At 42.6% G+C, this 17,644-nt stretch overlaps 1 protein-coding gene across 1 annotated transcript in view; it reads right to left on the bottom strand.

The window, feature by feature from the left end:
- Window positions 1–7,328: 7,328 nt before the first annotated feature.
- Window positions 7,329–17,644, bottom strand: part of LOC143288194 (E3 ubiquitin-protein ligase TRIM37-like) — a 51,609-nt gene continuing 41,293 nt past the window's right edge. Inside the window, exons 18-24 of the mRNA XM_076596519.1 lie at window positions 16,705–16,826; window positions 15,403–15,804; window positions 13,930–14,073; window positions 12,297–12,408; window positions 9,614–9,693; window positions 8,776–9,124; window positions 7,329–7,519 (exon numbers count right to left, since the gene is read on the bottom strand). Of these exons, the coding sequence (XP_076452634.1) occupies window positions 7,486–7,519; window positions 8,776–9,124; window positions 9,614–9,693; window positions 12,297–12,408; window positions 13,930–14,073; window positions 15,403–15,804; window positions 16,705–16,826 (1,243 nt within the window). The 3' untranslated portion in view covers window positions 7,329–7,485. The remainder of the gene's footprint in view (window positions 7,520–8,775; window positions 9,125–9,613; window positions 9,694–12,296; window positions 12,409–13,929; window positions 14,074–15,402; window positions 15,805–16,704; window positions 16,827–17,644) is intronic.

A 17,644-nucleotide genomic window follows, 5' to 3' on the forward strand; every position in this document is an offset into this window, starting at 1 on the left:
ATCAGAAACAAGTACACACACACACACACACACACACACACACACACACAGAGTCAAAAAACAATTTTCATTCACAAAGGAAACCTATAACCAAAACACAAGTCTCTGCAGAAACATTGCAAAACCTTTTAGATCTTGTCCTGTACAGATGAGCTGAGTCAACCTGGCGGCAAAAACCCTTATTTAATCAAGGTCAAGCTGCTCAGGGCTCAGATCTTGGTTCTGTGTTGTTTGAGGGGTGGGGGTGGGGGTAGGGGGGTCAGATCAGTTGTCTTACACACGGCTTGGCATGTTAATTCAACAGCACGAGAACAAGTAACACTTGCTCCCACAAAGGCACACACAATGGGAAGTTTCTTCTTCTACGTTCACTTGTATGCACACGAGTGGGCTTTTACATATATGACCGTTTTTACCCCGCCATGTAGGCAGCCATACTCCATTTTCGGGGGTGTGCATGCTGGGTATGTTCTTGTTTCCATAACCCACCGAACGCTGACATGGATTACAGGATCTTTAACGTGCGTATTTGATCTTCTGCTTGCATATACACATGAAGGGGATTCAGGCACTAGCAGGTCTGCACATATGTTGACCTGGGAGATCAGAAAAATCTCCACCCTTTACCCACCAGGCGCCGTCACCGTGATTCGAACCCGGGACCCTCAGATTGACAGTCCAACGCTTTAACCACTCGGCTATTGCGCCCGTCAATGGAAAGCCAATTCTGCCTGCCTGTAGTGAGCACTTCCCATCGACCTGAACGCAAGATCAATGAAAAGTATGGAAAAATCAAACCACATGTTTTGCACAGCAGGAGGAAAAGTTTCTGCAATTTTCAGCGACACTGCGGAAGAACATGGTCTTGCTGAAAATGTTGAACATGGAATTTGATGCCAAACACCTTGTGCATGATGATCCCAGTAGGTTTGGGACAAACTAAGGTAAAAAGTATTAAGCAAGCATTCACTGGAGGGCAATGTTTCTGTACCTTCTGACCCTGTGCCTTGTGCAATCTTTGTGCCCCATACTGTTCTCCACCACTTGTGTTGAGATGTCAGGTGTGTAGGGACACACACACACACACTCACACACACACACACTCAGGCAGTGCTAACTGTTAGCATATCAGCCTTGGTACTATGCAGTGGATCCTTTGCAAGTGCCACTGTGTAAAAGACTACACCAGCATACCAACAGGCTTTCCTGAACTAAACACCTCGTCTTGCCCAATCTTTTCACAGTTACATGCGATGCCCATTAACTCTCTCCATACGAACGGCGAAAGAGACGACGTTAACAGCGTTTCATCCCAATTACCATCATCAAAATATTGCAAGTGGAACGCTCTTATACTGAAGAGGTGAATGTTGACAAAGAATACCACAGTTCTGATGATGGAAGCTAAAGGTTGGGTCATTCAGACACCCACTGGACATCCGAGGGGTCTGTGTAGAGGAGAAGAGAGGACTGGCCGTACTGAGTGAGTTAACGTTAACACTAGTGCTTGGTCCTGACCCATTTTCTGTCCTTTTTATTCTGCTGTTGCTATTTCTTCTTCTCTTTTTCTCTCTTTGTGTTTGGCCAGACCTGAAAACCAAACTTTGTAACACGCTCTATGTCTACAAAGCAAATCATACTTTTAACTGGTGAATTTAGTTTTCTCTGGCAACTGAGAACCACACCTAGTTTTAACCCCTCCCATGATAAAAACAAGACATTGTACTGACACCCAAACCAAAGTTTCAAACAGAATATTAGGATAAAGTATTACAATGTCTTTGTCATTAAACTCTATATTCAAAGTTTGGGCAAAACTGCCTCCAGGTGTTTGGAAGAAGGCAATATTGATGAAATTTTGGATACTGAGTTTGATGACTAAGACTTTGTGAGTATGGTTATCCAAATGGACATTTTGGACAAAGTACAGTGTCATACTGTGCAGTTTTGTTATCTTAATACAATCTGACCTAAGCTGTCATATGCTGTTGCTGATCATAATAAATACACGCAGCACAAAGACACTTGAAGTGACAGGTTTATACAGCAGCTACAAGAATACTTTATGTAGTTTTAATTAAGGAGTAAAATATTGCAGTACACCACATACACCAATGTGTTGTCAATATTCAGCTCAGAACACACATCAGTTGGGTCTCAGTCTGTAATAATCTGTCCAGTGAGGCAGAGACTTACGTCCAGAGCTGAATCATATTCCACACAACCAGAAGAACCACATGAAAAACAAACTGACACAATGTATCAATTCTTTTTTTTTTTTGGCACCAATCAAGTTTTCTTCATGTACACTGAATATGTTAACTTGATCATGGGAGTTAAAAAAAAAAAAAAAAAAAAAAAAAAAAAAGCAAGCAAGCAAACACACACACACACAAACCAACCTCATAACACAGCAAATAATCATACAAAAAAACACACAACAAAACCAACATATACCAAGATCAAAGAAAAAAAAAAGAAAAAAAAAGAGGCGCAAAACCCCATGACCGCAAACAACAAAACATTCTGATGACCACGATGATACACTCACTTCTCTAACCAGTTCACAGCACAGTGCAGTCCATATACTCAATAAAAGATGTAATCAAAAAAGGAAAAAGAAACTCCAGTTCCAGACAGGGTGAATGGCTGGTGGGGGGGAGGAAGGGCAGAAAAGAATAAAAGCTTTTGCTCATCTACCACTGTATCTTTCAGCTGAAAGCTTGCTGGGTGGACGGGAAAGACACTTAGCGTCACCAGAGAATACTCTCCAGGTCTTCCTTGCGTCACGGAAGTGTATGTATCCAAGTTGACCAAGATAATGTGTGTGTGTGTGTGTGTGTGTGTGTGTGTGTGTGTGCTCTCTCAATTTCAGAGTTGTACCCTATGTCTATGTGTGCATACATATATGTGCAAGTGTGCTGGTTTGAGTGTACCAATGCTTATCCACACCCGCATGTATGTGTATGTTTATGTCCATTCTCTTCAAGTCGATGTGTACATGGATGTGTAAGCGTGCCAAGTACAATAACTCTGATCCACATGTGTGTTAACATGCACATGCATATATCATTATATGTGTATTGAATGTCAGACCCCTGCCGGAGTCTGCACTAATTGGGTCACGGTTAAGTATGTGTAATTAAACTGTAAATACTGGTCCTGTAGAAACTGAACCCCCCCCCCACACACACACACACATACACAAAAACCAACAACAAAACCCCCTGGGGCCATGATGTTCACAAAACCTGTCTCAGACATCATCACTGCTTCTCGAGTGATTTGCGCCTGGTAAGTGCTGTATGGCCGTTATCACACTGGCAAGAGACTGTTCATTTTCACACACTCATCTCTCGAGTGTCGAGAGCCTTCGGTGCAGGAATCCACTCTGTTTCCAAGTTCCCATATTCAAACCTTCTGCTTACACGTATTCATAACTTTTATCTTTCATCCCTCTGAAGCAGAGGTGAGCATGTGTGTGTGAAAGGTCTGTGCTGAAGCGCTCTGATCTGTCTGCATAAAATTCAGCGCTATATAAATACCTTAATACTATGGGAATCTTGAGTAACCACAGGGCGGTCTGTGTGAGTGTGAGTGTGTGTCTGTGTGTGAGTGTGTGAGTGTGAGTGTGTGTGTGTGTGTGAGTGTGTGTGTGTGAGTGTGAGTGTGTGTGAGTGTGTGTGTGTCTGTGTGTGTGTTTCTGTGTGTGTGTGTGAGTGTGAGTGTCTGTGAGTGTGAGTGTGTGTGCGTGTGTGTGTGAGATAGTGTTGAGTGTGTGTGTGTGAGTGTGTCTGTGTGTGTCTGTGTGTGTGTGTGTGAGTGTGAGTGTGTGTCTCTGTGTGTGTGTGTGAGTGTGAGTGTGTGTGTGTGAGTGCGAGTGTGTGTCTGTGTGTGAGTGTGTGTGTGTGTGTGTGTGTGTGTGAGTGTGAGTGTGTGTGTGTGAGTGTGTGTGTGTGAGTGTGAGTGTGTGTGTGTGTGAGTGTGTGTGTGTGAGTGTGTTTCTGTGTGTGTGTATGAGTGTGAGTGTCTGTGTGTGAGTGTGAGTGTGAGTGTGTGTGTGTGTGAGAGACTGTTGAGTGTGTGTGTGTGAGTGTGAGTGTGTGTCTGTGTGTGAGTGTGTGTGTGTGTGTGTGTGTGTGTGTGTGTGTGTGTGTGTGTGTGTGTGTGTCTGTGTGTGTGTGTGAGTGTGAGTGTGTGTGAGTGTGAGTGAGTGTGTCTCTGTGTGTGTGTGTGTGTGTGAGTGTGAGTGTGAGTGAGTGTGTGTGTGTGTGTGTGTGTGCAGAGAGAAACAAAATCCAAGAGGAAGGCAGCATGAAAGCAGTACTGGCATCATCACAGATTCATCCTTCATCTCTTTTCCATAATACAATATTGTACAGCTGCGGCTAAAAAAACAACCCCAACTCCACAAAAATACTAAACCTCACTTGCTCAGTTTTAAAATTCAACACGTGAATAACGTTTGTATGCACCCTTGTGCATGTGTTTATGGTTCTTTGCCCCAATAAGTGCTTATGTGTGTGTGTGTGTGTGTGTGTGTGTGTGTGTGTGTGTGTGTGTACACATACCGGTACACACATACCACTGCTTCAAAGCACATGCCTATCCCTGCAAACTCAGTGTAACATACTTCATACGCAAAAATAAAGTACGGAACTGAATCAAAATAAAACAAACACGAACTTCAGTGTCCGCAGCTGAGAAAACACACAAAGCATGGACTCACTAAACCTTCCTCCAGCTCAACACTATCAGCTTCAATGTGAAACAAACAACCAAGCCTGCCTTTTCTACATAATTCTGTGAAACTTTTTTTCGTTTCTTCTCTTTTGACCAACTTATCATTTGCATCGTTTCAGTGGTATTACTCAGATGCTGCTCCTTCTGAGTTCACACACACACAGCCACACACACAGACACACAAGCTTCATCTGCCACAGTCTCAGGACTGGCAGTCCACAGGGAACTATTGATGCCAGGCCACACACCAGAGGAGACCCTGCACTGCTAGCTGGTATCTTTGTGTGATGAAGGGGGGAAAAAAAGGAAACCGACCACCATCCATCCACACTCTTTCTTTTCCCTTTTCTCTTGATCTTTATAGTGACAGCAGTTGTAAACAGGAAGGGAAAGGGGTGGAGGTGGGTGGGTGGGTAGGTATTCTGGGGGAAACACAGTGACGGGAGGAGGGGCAAACCACAACATAATGGTTTCTATATATCACCCAGTACAGGTTCTAATTCTGTGCTTTTTTTTTCAAACCATCTTCCTATATTGGTTTGTTCTTTCAATATACAGATTTCTTTCACAACCTTCAGTTCAGCTCAGTAGCTGTGAAAATATATAAAAGGTACACACACACACACACACACACACACACATAGAACCAACACTGTGACAGTGAGTGATTGTCATGTTCATTTTTTTTTATGGTACAGATTCAGAACCACCCAAAGAAACATCCAAGGAAAACACACCAATATTTTCCTGCTTGCCAACTCTCAGGGCCATCAACACCCATTCACCACGAATGTCTATCAGCACCCCCACAAGAAAAACGAGAAGTATTGTATTGTACTGTACTGTATTGTATTGTATTTTTATTTTTTGTCACAACAGATTTCTCTGTGTGGAATTCAGGCTGCACTCCCCAGGGAGAGCACTTTGCTACACTGAGAGCACCACCCATTTTTAAAAATATTTTTTCCTGCCTGCAGCTTTTATTTGTTTTTCCTACTCAAATGGATTTTTCTACAGAATTCTGCCAGGCGCAACCCTTTTGTTGCCGTGGGTTCTTTTACGTGCGGTAAGTGCATGCTGCACACAGGACCTTGGTTTATCGTCTCATCCAAATGACCAGCGTCCAGACCACCACTCGAGGTCCAGTGGAGGGGGAGAAAATACTGGGGACCGTGCCGTGATTCCAACCAGTGCGCTCAGATTCTCTCGCTTCCTAGGCAGACGTGTTACCTCTAGGCCATCACTGCGAAGGGGGAAGGGCAAGGGGAGGGGGGGAGGTCCTATCAAAATTAACAAACAAAACAACTCAGAGTTTGCCAGTTAACTGAAAAATGAAGTCACAAGATCTAAGCAGCATATCACAAGTAACAAAGTGGGCAGGTGTGAGTCTAAGTGCTTGTGTCTGTGAGCGCACGCTCCTGGACATAAACTAAACAACCTGCGCAAAAAATTACCTGAATAATAAAATTGCTCATAAAAAAAAGAAACATTTCTGTCACATAATTTGCAATTGCATACACACACATGAACATGCCCTCACAGACATTTAGCAAATGACTCATGCGAAAACAATGCCCAAATAATAAAACTTCTATAAAAAAAAAATAATAAAAGAAATAAAAAAGGAAGAAAAAATCTATCACATAATTAGAAATCACGTATGTACACAAACACACACAAAAAAGATAAACAGTTATCCACCTACTGACCAAACACACACACACAAAACAAAAAAATCTGACATAATTCATCAGAAAAACAGAAACGAAAAAAAAATTACACACAATAATCAACCTCAACTATGCACAACCGTATCACTTTGGAGCCTAGGGACTACGCAGCCAACTACCAGCCATGCTGCACACAATGACGTCATCTTCACACACACACAACAGCAGTTTGGTTTCGCTATCTATCCCAGACAGCATCTTCTTCACGCACAAAAATAAACTCAAAATTTACACGCCCTTTTTTTTTGTTTGTCGATATGCATGTTTAATACAAAAAAAAACCCAAACAAACAAATAAAACAAACAAACAAAGTCACAAAAAGTACGATGGCTGATATCAAATGCACACAACACACTCACAAAAATTACATGACATCACCTCAAGATATGAAAGCAGCAAATGGGATGGCAAGTTTAAATTAATACTTTGGTACATATATATATAGCATACATACATAATTACACACACACACATACGTAGATACACACAAAAGTGTTCTAAATTTTGTACACATACCACAGCTTGTAATTCCTGCCAGGAAAGTGGACGAAGGTATCTTTTTGACAGGCATGCACTAATGCACACACACACACATTCAAAGAGAGGGAGGAGAGAGGCAGAGAGAGAGAGAGAGAGAGAGCGAGAGAGAGACTGTGGGAAAGAGACACCGTATTTCCCCCCCCCCCCCCCATAGAAAGGGAAACAAAAAGTTCCAGAAACAGTATTTCACACAGGATGGGATTGGGGGGGGGGGGGGGGGGAGGAGGAAAAAAGAAAAAGAAAAAAGATTGTGAGCCTCACCCCCCCCCCCCCCCCCCCCAAAAAAAAACCTACTCCCCTTTTGTGGCCCCCTTCTTCTGAAAGCCAAATCACAGCTGATTTTTGAAGTGGAAGTGAACGAACCGATGCATGTTTGAAAGGGGAGAAAGGGTGAAAAATGAAACCTCGACGTCTGCACACTGCTGACTGCCGTGATGACAATGACGACAAAGACGAAATGGTCACATGAAGCTATACCATGGAGGGGTCATCTGGAGTGTCAGACCTGAAAAGAAAAGGGATGTTAACGTTTGTGTCAAACATCTCAACAGTGTGTGTGTGTGTGTGTGTGTGTGTGTGCATGTGTCAGTGTGAGTGTGTGTGTGTGTGTGAGTGTGCGTTCCCTGATAAAACTAGGTTTAGTATAAAAAAACATACCAGCACATCCGTATGCTCCCAAGGACAAGAGTTAATCATGTCCTGTTTCTTGTTTATCGTTCAAAGCACACTAGTTTGATTTGTTGTTTTTAATTCAAAGTGCATTAGATTTCATCAAAACGAATCAGAATTGATTCGGTGTCAATTGTGTGCGTGTGTGTGTGAATGTGTGCATGCGCACACATTTGTTTATGTGTGTCTACTGACTGGCTGGTAATTCATTTTGTGTCTATTCACTAAATTCATTTTAGACAGGAAAAAATATGTGCATGCTGTGCAAGAGTGTGTGTGTGTGTACGAGAACATGCTCAAACAGTATAAATTTGCATATGTGACAGGAAATAGGAATTCAGAATGGGCAAGATAATTTGAGGGATGAAAAACAAGGTTGCACAATCAAATTAACTATCCATAAAATCAACAGACCTATAAAGACAGATAGTGTCCACTGTCAGTTAGCTAATATGTGTGTGCGTGAGTGTGTTGCAGTGTGCGTGTATATACATGCATGTGTATTTATGTGTACTCGTGTGTGTGTGTGCAAGAGTGTCCAAGAGATAAAAAATAAACCTGACCGATGCATTAAAATCCCCAAAACCCTACAATAAATAATATAGATTCTTAGAAACACGTTTTGTTTACAAATCAATTTTCAAAAGAAAACACTGAATTGGCTGGAAGAGCACAGCTGTACACCAACAGATGTGCACAGATGAATGCACACACACACACACACATCTGCGTGCACACAAACACCCTCACATTCCACGCTCACATTCCAGGTATGAGACTGAGGCTTTTTGTTTCAGTCTGAAATCAATGCATCGCCTCCACCATTAAACCCAAAACTTTATAAAAAAAATTAAAAAAAATTGCCTCTTTCCTGTTTCCAAATCTTCCTTCTGTCCGATAATTTCAGATGACAGTCTGAAGAATCTCATGCCAGATTCACACACAAAAGAAAACACTTCTGAACACTCAAAGCAAGGGAAACTGATCTTTCATTCGGGGGTAAAAAAAAAACAAAAAACAAAAACAACAACAAAAAACCAGGAAATAAAACAAAAACAAAACAAACAAACAAACAAACAAAAAATCACCTACTTGTCCTTGGGGAGAGAGAACTCCACTTGAGGGCTAACTCCGCCTCCTCCCCCATTGGCAGTGGCTGTGTTCCCATTGGCTGAAGACGACGACAGACCACTATCACCATTGCTGTCGCCGTTCCTTCCCCCTGTCGCACTGGCGCCTTCTGACGAGGGCACTGTGGCAGAGACACCAGCCTCCTGGCTGACGACAGACGATGCAGGTTGGCTGCTGGTGCCGGATTTGTTCTTGCTAGTGCTGCTGCTGGTGCTGCCAGTGCTGGTGCTGTTGTTGCTGCTGCCGCTACCGCTGATGGCACCGCTGCTGCCCTCTGCTTTGGCTTTCAGGAAGTTGAACCAGTGCATACCTAGACGATGTCGGAAAAAGGCTACAAGTCTGAGGTGAGGGTAGTTTTTGTGGTGTTTTTTTTTTGTTTTTTGTTTATTTTCACCAACTTGGGAGACCCCCTCCTGCCCCCTCCCCCTGATGTTGGGATTTCTTTTTTTTTTTTTTTAAACACATAAACACATAGAGAACTGTTCTGCACTGAAACAGAGGATTCAAGCAGGCTTTCCATCACTAAATTTTCAAACCTTTAGAACACCAAAGGCTCAAATATATAATACAGGAGGAATCTGGATGAAATGCATGGCATTTTAAGTGCTGGCATTTCAGTCACGAAGATTCGTTCAGGATGAACTTTTCACAGAAGCCCCCCCCTCCGCCCCCCCACCCACCCCCAGCACACAAAATGCCAGCCTAGCCAGCTACATCCTCCATCCTCCATTCAGACACAGACGCAGCGTGCATGCTACCCCCCACGCCCCTCCCCCCACCCCGTCCCCCCAGCACTCACCTACGTCCTTCTTGGTACCCGCCTTGCTGTGTCCATCAGGCTGAGGTCTACTGCCAGTCTCCTTTCTGTCCTCACCTTTCCTGCAACACATCACATCACACTACCATCACCTCAGATCCTCCCCTGATGCAGCAGCCCAGCGGCTAAAATGACAGAGAGATCTTCACTCCGAGGGTTCTAGGTTCGAATCCCGGTCGCGGCGCCTGGTGGGTTAATTAAGGATGGAGATTTTTCGGCAAATATCAACACTTCTTCCCCTTGTGTCCTTTCCATTCAGTTTTGTTCCAAAGACAGAAAAACTGCAAATTTGTTCAAATTAACATTATAATAAACAATCTACATGTACATTTCTTCCCCTGTCAAATGACATAAAGGCCAGTCAAAGAGTGGAGGGGAAGAAATGTAAAGTACCTATCACAATATTATCAACCAAATTACAACTTCCGCGGTCTTATAAACGGAAAAGTACAGTGAAGAAATGTGGATATTGTCGATTTTTCTGATCTCCTCTGTCAACAGATGTGCTGCTGAACTCCTAGTGCCTGAACCCCTCTCATGTGTGTAAACACATGCAAGCAGTCAAAGGCGCAGGTTACAGATCCTGTAATCCATGTCAGTGTCTGGTGGGTTGTGGAAACAAAAACATACCCAGCATGCACATCCCTGAAAACAGAGTTTGGCTACAAGGCGGGGTAAAAACAAGTCCTGCACAAAAAAAACCCACTCATGCTACATGGGTGAATGTGGGAGCTGCAGCCCGTGAATACAGAAGAAAAAAGAAGAGGAGGAGGAAATAGAAGTAGAAGAAGAAGAAGAAGAAGTAGAAGAAGAAGAAGAAGAATCCCCTGTTTCACAGAAGATCACAGGCAGTGATGAAAGGAAACAGCAGTTTGAAGGTGGACAGGTGTGGACAGGTGTCCGTGTTACAATGTAGTGGAAACCTTTCAGAAAAAAAAAAAAATTTACTATGGAAAGTAAAACTGCACAATGCTGACATCATCACATACAAAATGAAACATGCACTGTTTTTATGTTTCTTTTAATTTCTGCCTCCAATACAAGAATGTGCTCATTCAGAAACTGTCGGTTCTGTGAGTGTCACCTCTGATCAGTGCGTGCGTGTGTGTGTGTGTGTGGCAGAAGAGGAGAGAGAGGGGTGGGAGACTTCCAGGCACGATGATGAGAAAAAGCACCCAGCTATTTACAGCATGTGTTTACAAGTGTCTGCCAACTTCCACAAGGCCCAGATGAGCTCAGTTCCAGTGTAAGTTCTTTACAAGGCCACGGTACTTCTGACTTTGGAAACATCTAATGATAAAGCCAGTACCACTGGCTCACTGAAGCACTGTCACCCATCTGTTAATTGTGTTTTAACTCACTCCGGACGATGGAACACTATAGCGTTCCTGATATAAGGTAGCCTTCTGGACGACGGAACGCTATAGCGGTTTCAACAATTAAAAATTCTTCCACGTTTTCCTCATGGGGTAGCGTAACAATCACAGCTACAACAGGCACTGCGAATGTGTCAAGGGTCGAATGGAAAGTTTCCTCATGAGATTCCGTAACAAAACACTCGCCAGCAAGCCAGCGAGTTCAGCACCCAGCATGACATGCTAATCTGCATATGTATCGAAAATGGCGTCGCAGGCGATACAAGTGGAAATTTTTGGAGCAAAGTAGATCATGACAGCAGCTTTTACTGCTGCTGAAGTGACTGAAATGCTTCAAACTGAAGGTTTGACATCGATGAGGATGGTGAAGAAGTTGAATAAAGTATCTGCAGTGAAGAAAGCTACCAGCAAGTAGGTACTGACAGTGACTCAACTTTTGAGAGCAGTAAAGAGGGAGAGCAGTGGGCGTTCACACGACGTGAGGAGAGGGGCCAGTGTGTCAAGTACAGTGAGTTTCATTCAGTTACTTCATGTTTTGTATTTTTTGTGATTTTTTTTCCTAACCCTAACAAATGGGTCATCTGTAAGGAAAGGCAAGTGAGAAAAGCGTTCGTCCAGAGTGAGTTAAAAAGCTCTCAGTCAAGAGCACAAACAAGAAAAAAGAACACTGTTTGAGAATTTAAAAAAAAAAAAAAAGAAGAGAGAAAAGAAATCATTCAAACTACAAACCTGGATGACTTCAAACTGATAGAGGGCCATAACTATCAGAGAGAAACATGGTCAGAGAGTTTTTATTTCTTCAGCTGCACAATCCTGGAATTCACGGCCTTTTTCAGTTCATCACAGTCCTTCACTCACAGCATTTAAAACTTACCTAAAAACATTCCTTGTCAAACAGTCTGTACATAACTGATGACTCTCCTTTCCATTTCAGTATCCCATGGATCCACATTTGTATCTTTCACACATTTGAGTATGCATGTGTGTGCGTGCACATGTGTGCATGTTTGTGTGTTCTTGTGTACTTTGTGCCTTACTGACTGATGTGTTATTGCAAAGCGTTTCGTGAGGTTTGAAAGCACTATGTAAATGTATGATAGTCAGTCGTGTCCAGCAAAGACCATCAGAACAGCAGAGGAGGCAACTGCTGCCCCAAGCATCTGAGCTGAATTTTGATTCTAGTGGAGAGCGTCTTGCCCAAACAACATCCCCACTCTTTCGGTCATGAAGGCTTAATGCACAATTATTATCAATAGCAAGAAAACCAAGGTGAAGAAGGTACAACTCACGAGACGTGGCCGCTGATGATGATGGGGGAGGCTGCCGCCCCTTCCAGTGAAGCTTCATCGATGCTCACCTCTTCCAGGGTCATGTTGCTCTGCAACAGCTCTGCTGCCGATGCTGGGGACACACCATCACAACGCCATTCACACCATGCAAAAGCAACCCAGGTCTCAAGTGAACTCACATCTTAGCACTACACTCCAGTCCATACACGTCCGAACTGAACCAAATCTGGCTCAAGACTACCTTGTAATGTAGTCTGATGCAGATCACATTCTGGTGGGACCGTGATGAGATGTCTGGATTTTACCACCACCAGCCTTTTCTATCTGATGTAAAGACGCTAGAGCCAATGTGTGTGAAAATGATTCTGATGTGGATAGGTCCACAGAATATGGGTCTTAGTGTAAACAGCCTCAAGGACATGCTGGAAGGGTAACATGTTATCAGGGCTTCAGATAATGTACAAACCACTGGTCTCAAAACCTGGTTTGGTCATGGGGGTGCTGCACTGCTGAACGCAACACCAACGTTCTCCATTTCTGGTGGTCGTGGGGTAGGGCCTGAGTTTCAGCAAAGCTCTTCTCTGTGCACTAAGAGAAGCTGTGTGCCCACTTCTCACACTGTCTGCCTTGTTTCCTTTTCCCCTGCAATGTTCCCTGTAGGATGGTCTTAGAGATCTCATCCAATCTTGTCATGTGGCCATACTATCTTATTTTTCCTTTTTTTCACTGTGGTCAACAGGTTTCATTCCGACCAACATATGCTGTCTGACGGTTTTTCTTACAACTCAATTTGTCACGTGGTCTTTGTAGGAGATGCCAAACAGTCTCCTGAAGCATATCATTTTCAATGTTTGGATCCTTCTCTGAAGCTCTGCAGTAAGAGTCCAGGACTTGCATGCACACAAGAAAATAGAGAGAACCAGTGCACATAGGAGCTTCAGCTTTGTTTTGAGACTGATGTAGAGATATGTGCCCCTAACCCTTTGGGAATGGAAAGGACACACTGCATGGTCACCAAGTGTGTCCCTGGGACACTGGTAAAAACTCCTAGAATAAACACATAAAAAAAGAGTGTAAATCAGGTATCGAAGCTTCAGTCGGAAGCTAGGATCGTCTTCTGTAAATAAGAGTTGTTTCCCTTTTCATAATGGTAAAAGAGAACCTTGGGGCCCTAAAGATCTTTAACTTAGCAGAATCCCCGACAACACACAAAATTTATTAAAAAAACAAAACAAAAACAAACCACCCCAAAATACAAGGAATTATTGGTTTTCATACTAAAATCTTTTCACCCTTGTTAACAGCTCAACCATCTTCAAATGCTTCATAAAATATTCACTTAAAAGAAAACTGTTGGGGTGGAACAATAGATCATCAGACCCATAAAAAGAAAATAAGTAAAAATGAAATAAAAAAAAAACCTTTTAAAAAGCTTTTTCTCCCACTTGTAAACACCAACAGCACCAAGGTTATCAACAGTGTGACAACCGTACTGCTTGAATAAAAAATAAAAAAAATGATAAGAAATCTTTTCCATTCATTATCACGCACCTTCAGCAAAAAGAAAGAGTACAAACAAACAAACAAACAAACAAAAAACCAACAACAAAAAAAGCCATACACAGAGACCGACCCCCTGGAATACTGGCCGGGGACTGGTGAGAGCCGTCAGACAGACGTGCGGGTTTTTCGTTGGTGTCCCCACCAATGTGCTGGTCCTCCAGTGAGGCTCTCAACGGCTCCACCACGGCACTGATGGGCGCCTTCCGACTTTTTCCTGACACACAAATAGTTCAAGGTTCAACGTTTTAATTAATCACCTTGGACTCCCTTTTGAGGCGAGGAGGATTTCAGAAAGAAAAAAAAAACAACAACAACAAACAACGTAATCAACAACAAAGCAAGTATAATGTTGGCATCAATTAAGATAAAATAAAGGAGAACGTTCCTTCGTTTCAATGAAAAGAGTGACGCAACTCTGCACATTTTCATTAATTTGCTAAGAGAACCAGTTTGCCTATACAAAATAATTTACAAAATGCGAACAAAAAGACTTTGGAACAAATATTTGTAAGGCATCAATCTTTCATGAATAGCAGAAAAAATTTGGACACTTCAGAATAACATAAAATTCATCACCAACAGAATTCATAATACTTGATTATCTTTTTTATTTAAAAAAACAAAACAAAACAAATACAATATTCTCTTGGAATTCCATTCACCTGCCCTGATTCAACAGGTAAACAGTGATGATTACATTAAAGTTTGATTAACGAAGTTATGTTTGTAGTGGGCAATTGACCAATAGATTTTTCTCTCTTCAATTCCTTTTCACATTGCATACAACATGAATTTCTTTCTTGTAATGATTCCATCCATATCTTTTGAAAATTATCCTTCAAAAAGCAGTAACAGCACTGCAACATAAATAATGCACATAACAAGCGCGTTGGTACAGCGACTGTGTTCCAAGACAAAAACTGTCCATTTCGTAGAACAAAAATAGAAGTCCAATTGTTGTTTTTTGAGTGTGAGTTATGTTCACAGATCTCAGGGTGGAGTTTGTTTTTAACTGGTTACGCCAATACACAATACACCACCACATGAGCTGTTCAGAGCAACAAACAGTAACCATACACATAAAATCTGTCAGGATGTTGTTTCCATTTCATCAATAGGAGAAAGGAAGTGTTAGTGTAATTTAAGTGATCAACTCTGTTACTATGATATTCAATGCTCACTGTTGGTGCAACACTTTTGTAACTGGTCATAAACTGATTATCCAATCTCTCTCCCTAATGTTACGCTCTTGTAGTTAAAATAATCTTCAATGGGTTAAGACGCTTGTACTATATGTCATAAAGGATATTTCTTGGATGTTGTACACAGGAAGAGAAATGCGTGTGTGTGAGTGCATTGTTTTTGATCCAGCAAGAAAGAAATATGAAACTGATGCTGAGTCGTCGTCCATGCTTGTCTGCATTTCCTTCACATGTTTTGTAACTTTAGGACGAAGTGCATTAAACCATTCCTGGGTTCTGAACACAGTTGTGTTATCGCTTAGACTGGAGCACAAACCGCACAACAGTGAACCTCCACTCACCACCACTGCGGTACCTCCGGGCCTCAGTCTCACTGGTGACGGCCGAGTTGGCCACAGCGATGGTGGTGGCCGCCAGCTCACTGAAGCGGGCGTGGATGTGCTCCAGAACGTCAGAGGGTGTGGGGGCCACCACTGCCGACCTCCGCAGCATGTCACCCCCCCCACAGTTACTGCTGCCACCACCGCCGGCGCCAGAGGAGGAGGAGGAAGCGGGGAACCTGGGGGAGGAGGTGGAGGGAGAGTCCAGGCCCTGCTGGCCACCCCCAAGGAGGTTCTTCACATCCAGGGGGCGCTTGGCGTTGGCACCGCTGTTGGCTTCCGAGGAGGCAAAGTTGAGGTCCGTCTCCAGGCTCTCCAGCCACCGCTGAGTCTGAAGGCGTGCTGAGGTTTCGCTGGCGTCATCTGCGCAGCAACATCGACCAACCACTACTCTCTTTGATTGCTCATGTCCCTTGGCCACGACTAAAAAAGCTACTTTGTTGTGGCAGCCCATTTAGTCCAGGGTACCCCACAGAAGACCTACCAAAATTCTGTACTTTTTCCAGACTAGAATGAAAATTTTCTATACCACACTGATTCTAAAATTTATCTGCTAGACCACAGATAAAAGAAACTGGTCAATATTCCAGCATCAATGTTCAATTTTCATCACTTTTTTGTGTGTGTTTGTTTGTTTTGTAAATGCATTCAGCTCTTTGTTGGTCAATGTTTTTTTGTTTTATTTTTCGTTTCTTTTCTTTCTTTTTTTTTTTTAAATCAAAATGCCAAGATTTTTCCAGACCCTGAAAGGCAAAACCTGTTTCCCCCCAAGACAGTTCCAGGCCTGCAAGAATTCCTGCAAAATCAGCTACAATGAAAGGCAAATGGCTGAAGCCTTGTTCTGGAACTGCATGCATGATTAATCAAGGATCAAGGCTGTCAGAAAGTGAGCAGTAACAGCACAAAATCTGAACACCTGGGCAACTACAGTTGCCCCCTAGCTGCAAGAGACTGGTAATGCTGGGTGAATCCAGTCACTGTTCGCATGCTTAAGGTGAATTCAGCTTAAAATGTTTTTCAAACTTTGTCATGTTCATATGCATGTCAGACTCTACTGCGGGCTGAGAGACTGTGTAGTGTGAGTGACGAACATCTGAATGCACACATAATTTCCGATTAGAAGATTAATAAAGATATATATATATATATATATATATATATATATATATATATATATATATATATATATATATATATATATATATATATATATATATATATACTGAATTGTCCAGACCAGGAGGAGGTGCCTGAAGAACGTACCACTGCTTTTCCTGGGCAGGAGGGCGCTGAGGGCGGAGCAAGGGGGGAGGGGCCAGTGCTGGTCAAGGTCGGAGGAATGCTGCTCCAGAAACCGCATCAGTGAGGCTTCATCGTCCTGACCACTGCACAACACACACACACACACACACACACACAGAGTCACATATACAAACAGAGATACTGTTGTCTCCCCCCCAATGAAAACTAGATATGACACTGTTGCTTGTCAGGTTAACCATGTGACTGACCTGATGTTCAAGAATTCTAAAATGTACCTATGCATAGGAGTCACCTTGATACATGAATGGAATGCACCAGGTACACATATCTAAAACTGTAATGGGTCAGCAATCCAAAACAAAAAACGTTTTTCTTTCTCAATATATCATAATTTTTGGCCCATAAGGCGCTAATTAAAAAACAACAACCCTCAAATCTGATCCCTGCGTCTTATCAGCTGTATGCACCATATGTGAGTCTAAAAACTAAATTCTGACCACCACGTGGGGCCACCTGACACAACAAACTCAAAATACATGACAACATCGTTGATCACAAACGCTCAAGATTGAGCTGAATAGCAACACTTCAGTCACACCACTGTTCGATTCGACATGGTTCCAAGTTCACTATCGAATCAAACAGTGACTAATTTGTGCACAAAGAGACGTGCTACTGACTGCAAGCAGTGATCCTGCAAAACTCAGTACCACGCTATCCCTCCATTCCCAAAATGTATTCGGGGTCAATTCTTTTTTCTACATTTGTTAATGTACAGACAACCTCAAATGCTCTCTCAGCCCTTCAAAAAATTACTTAAGAGAAGACAGCACAGTCAGCTTTTAAAGTTAATAAAAAATAAAAATAAAAAACGACTACATATACCACCTTCCCCATCCCTTGCTGGTTCGTCACACACACACACAAGCAGAATAAGAAA

This window comes from Babylonia areolata, chromosome 12, assembly GCF_041734735.1.
Source record: "Babylonia areolata isolate BAREFJ2019XMU chromosome 12, ASM4173473v1, whole genome shotgun sequence".
NCBI classification, from domain to species: domain Eukaryota; kingdom Metazoa; phylum Mollusca; class Gastropoda; order Neogastropoda; family Buccinidae; genus Babylonia; species Babylonia areolata.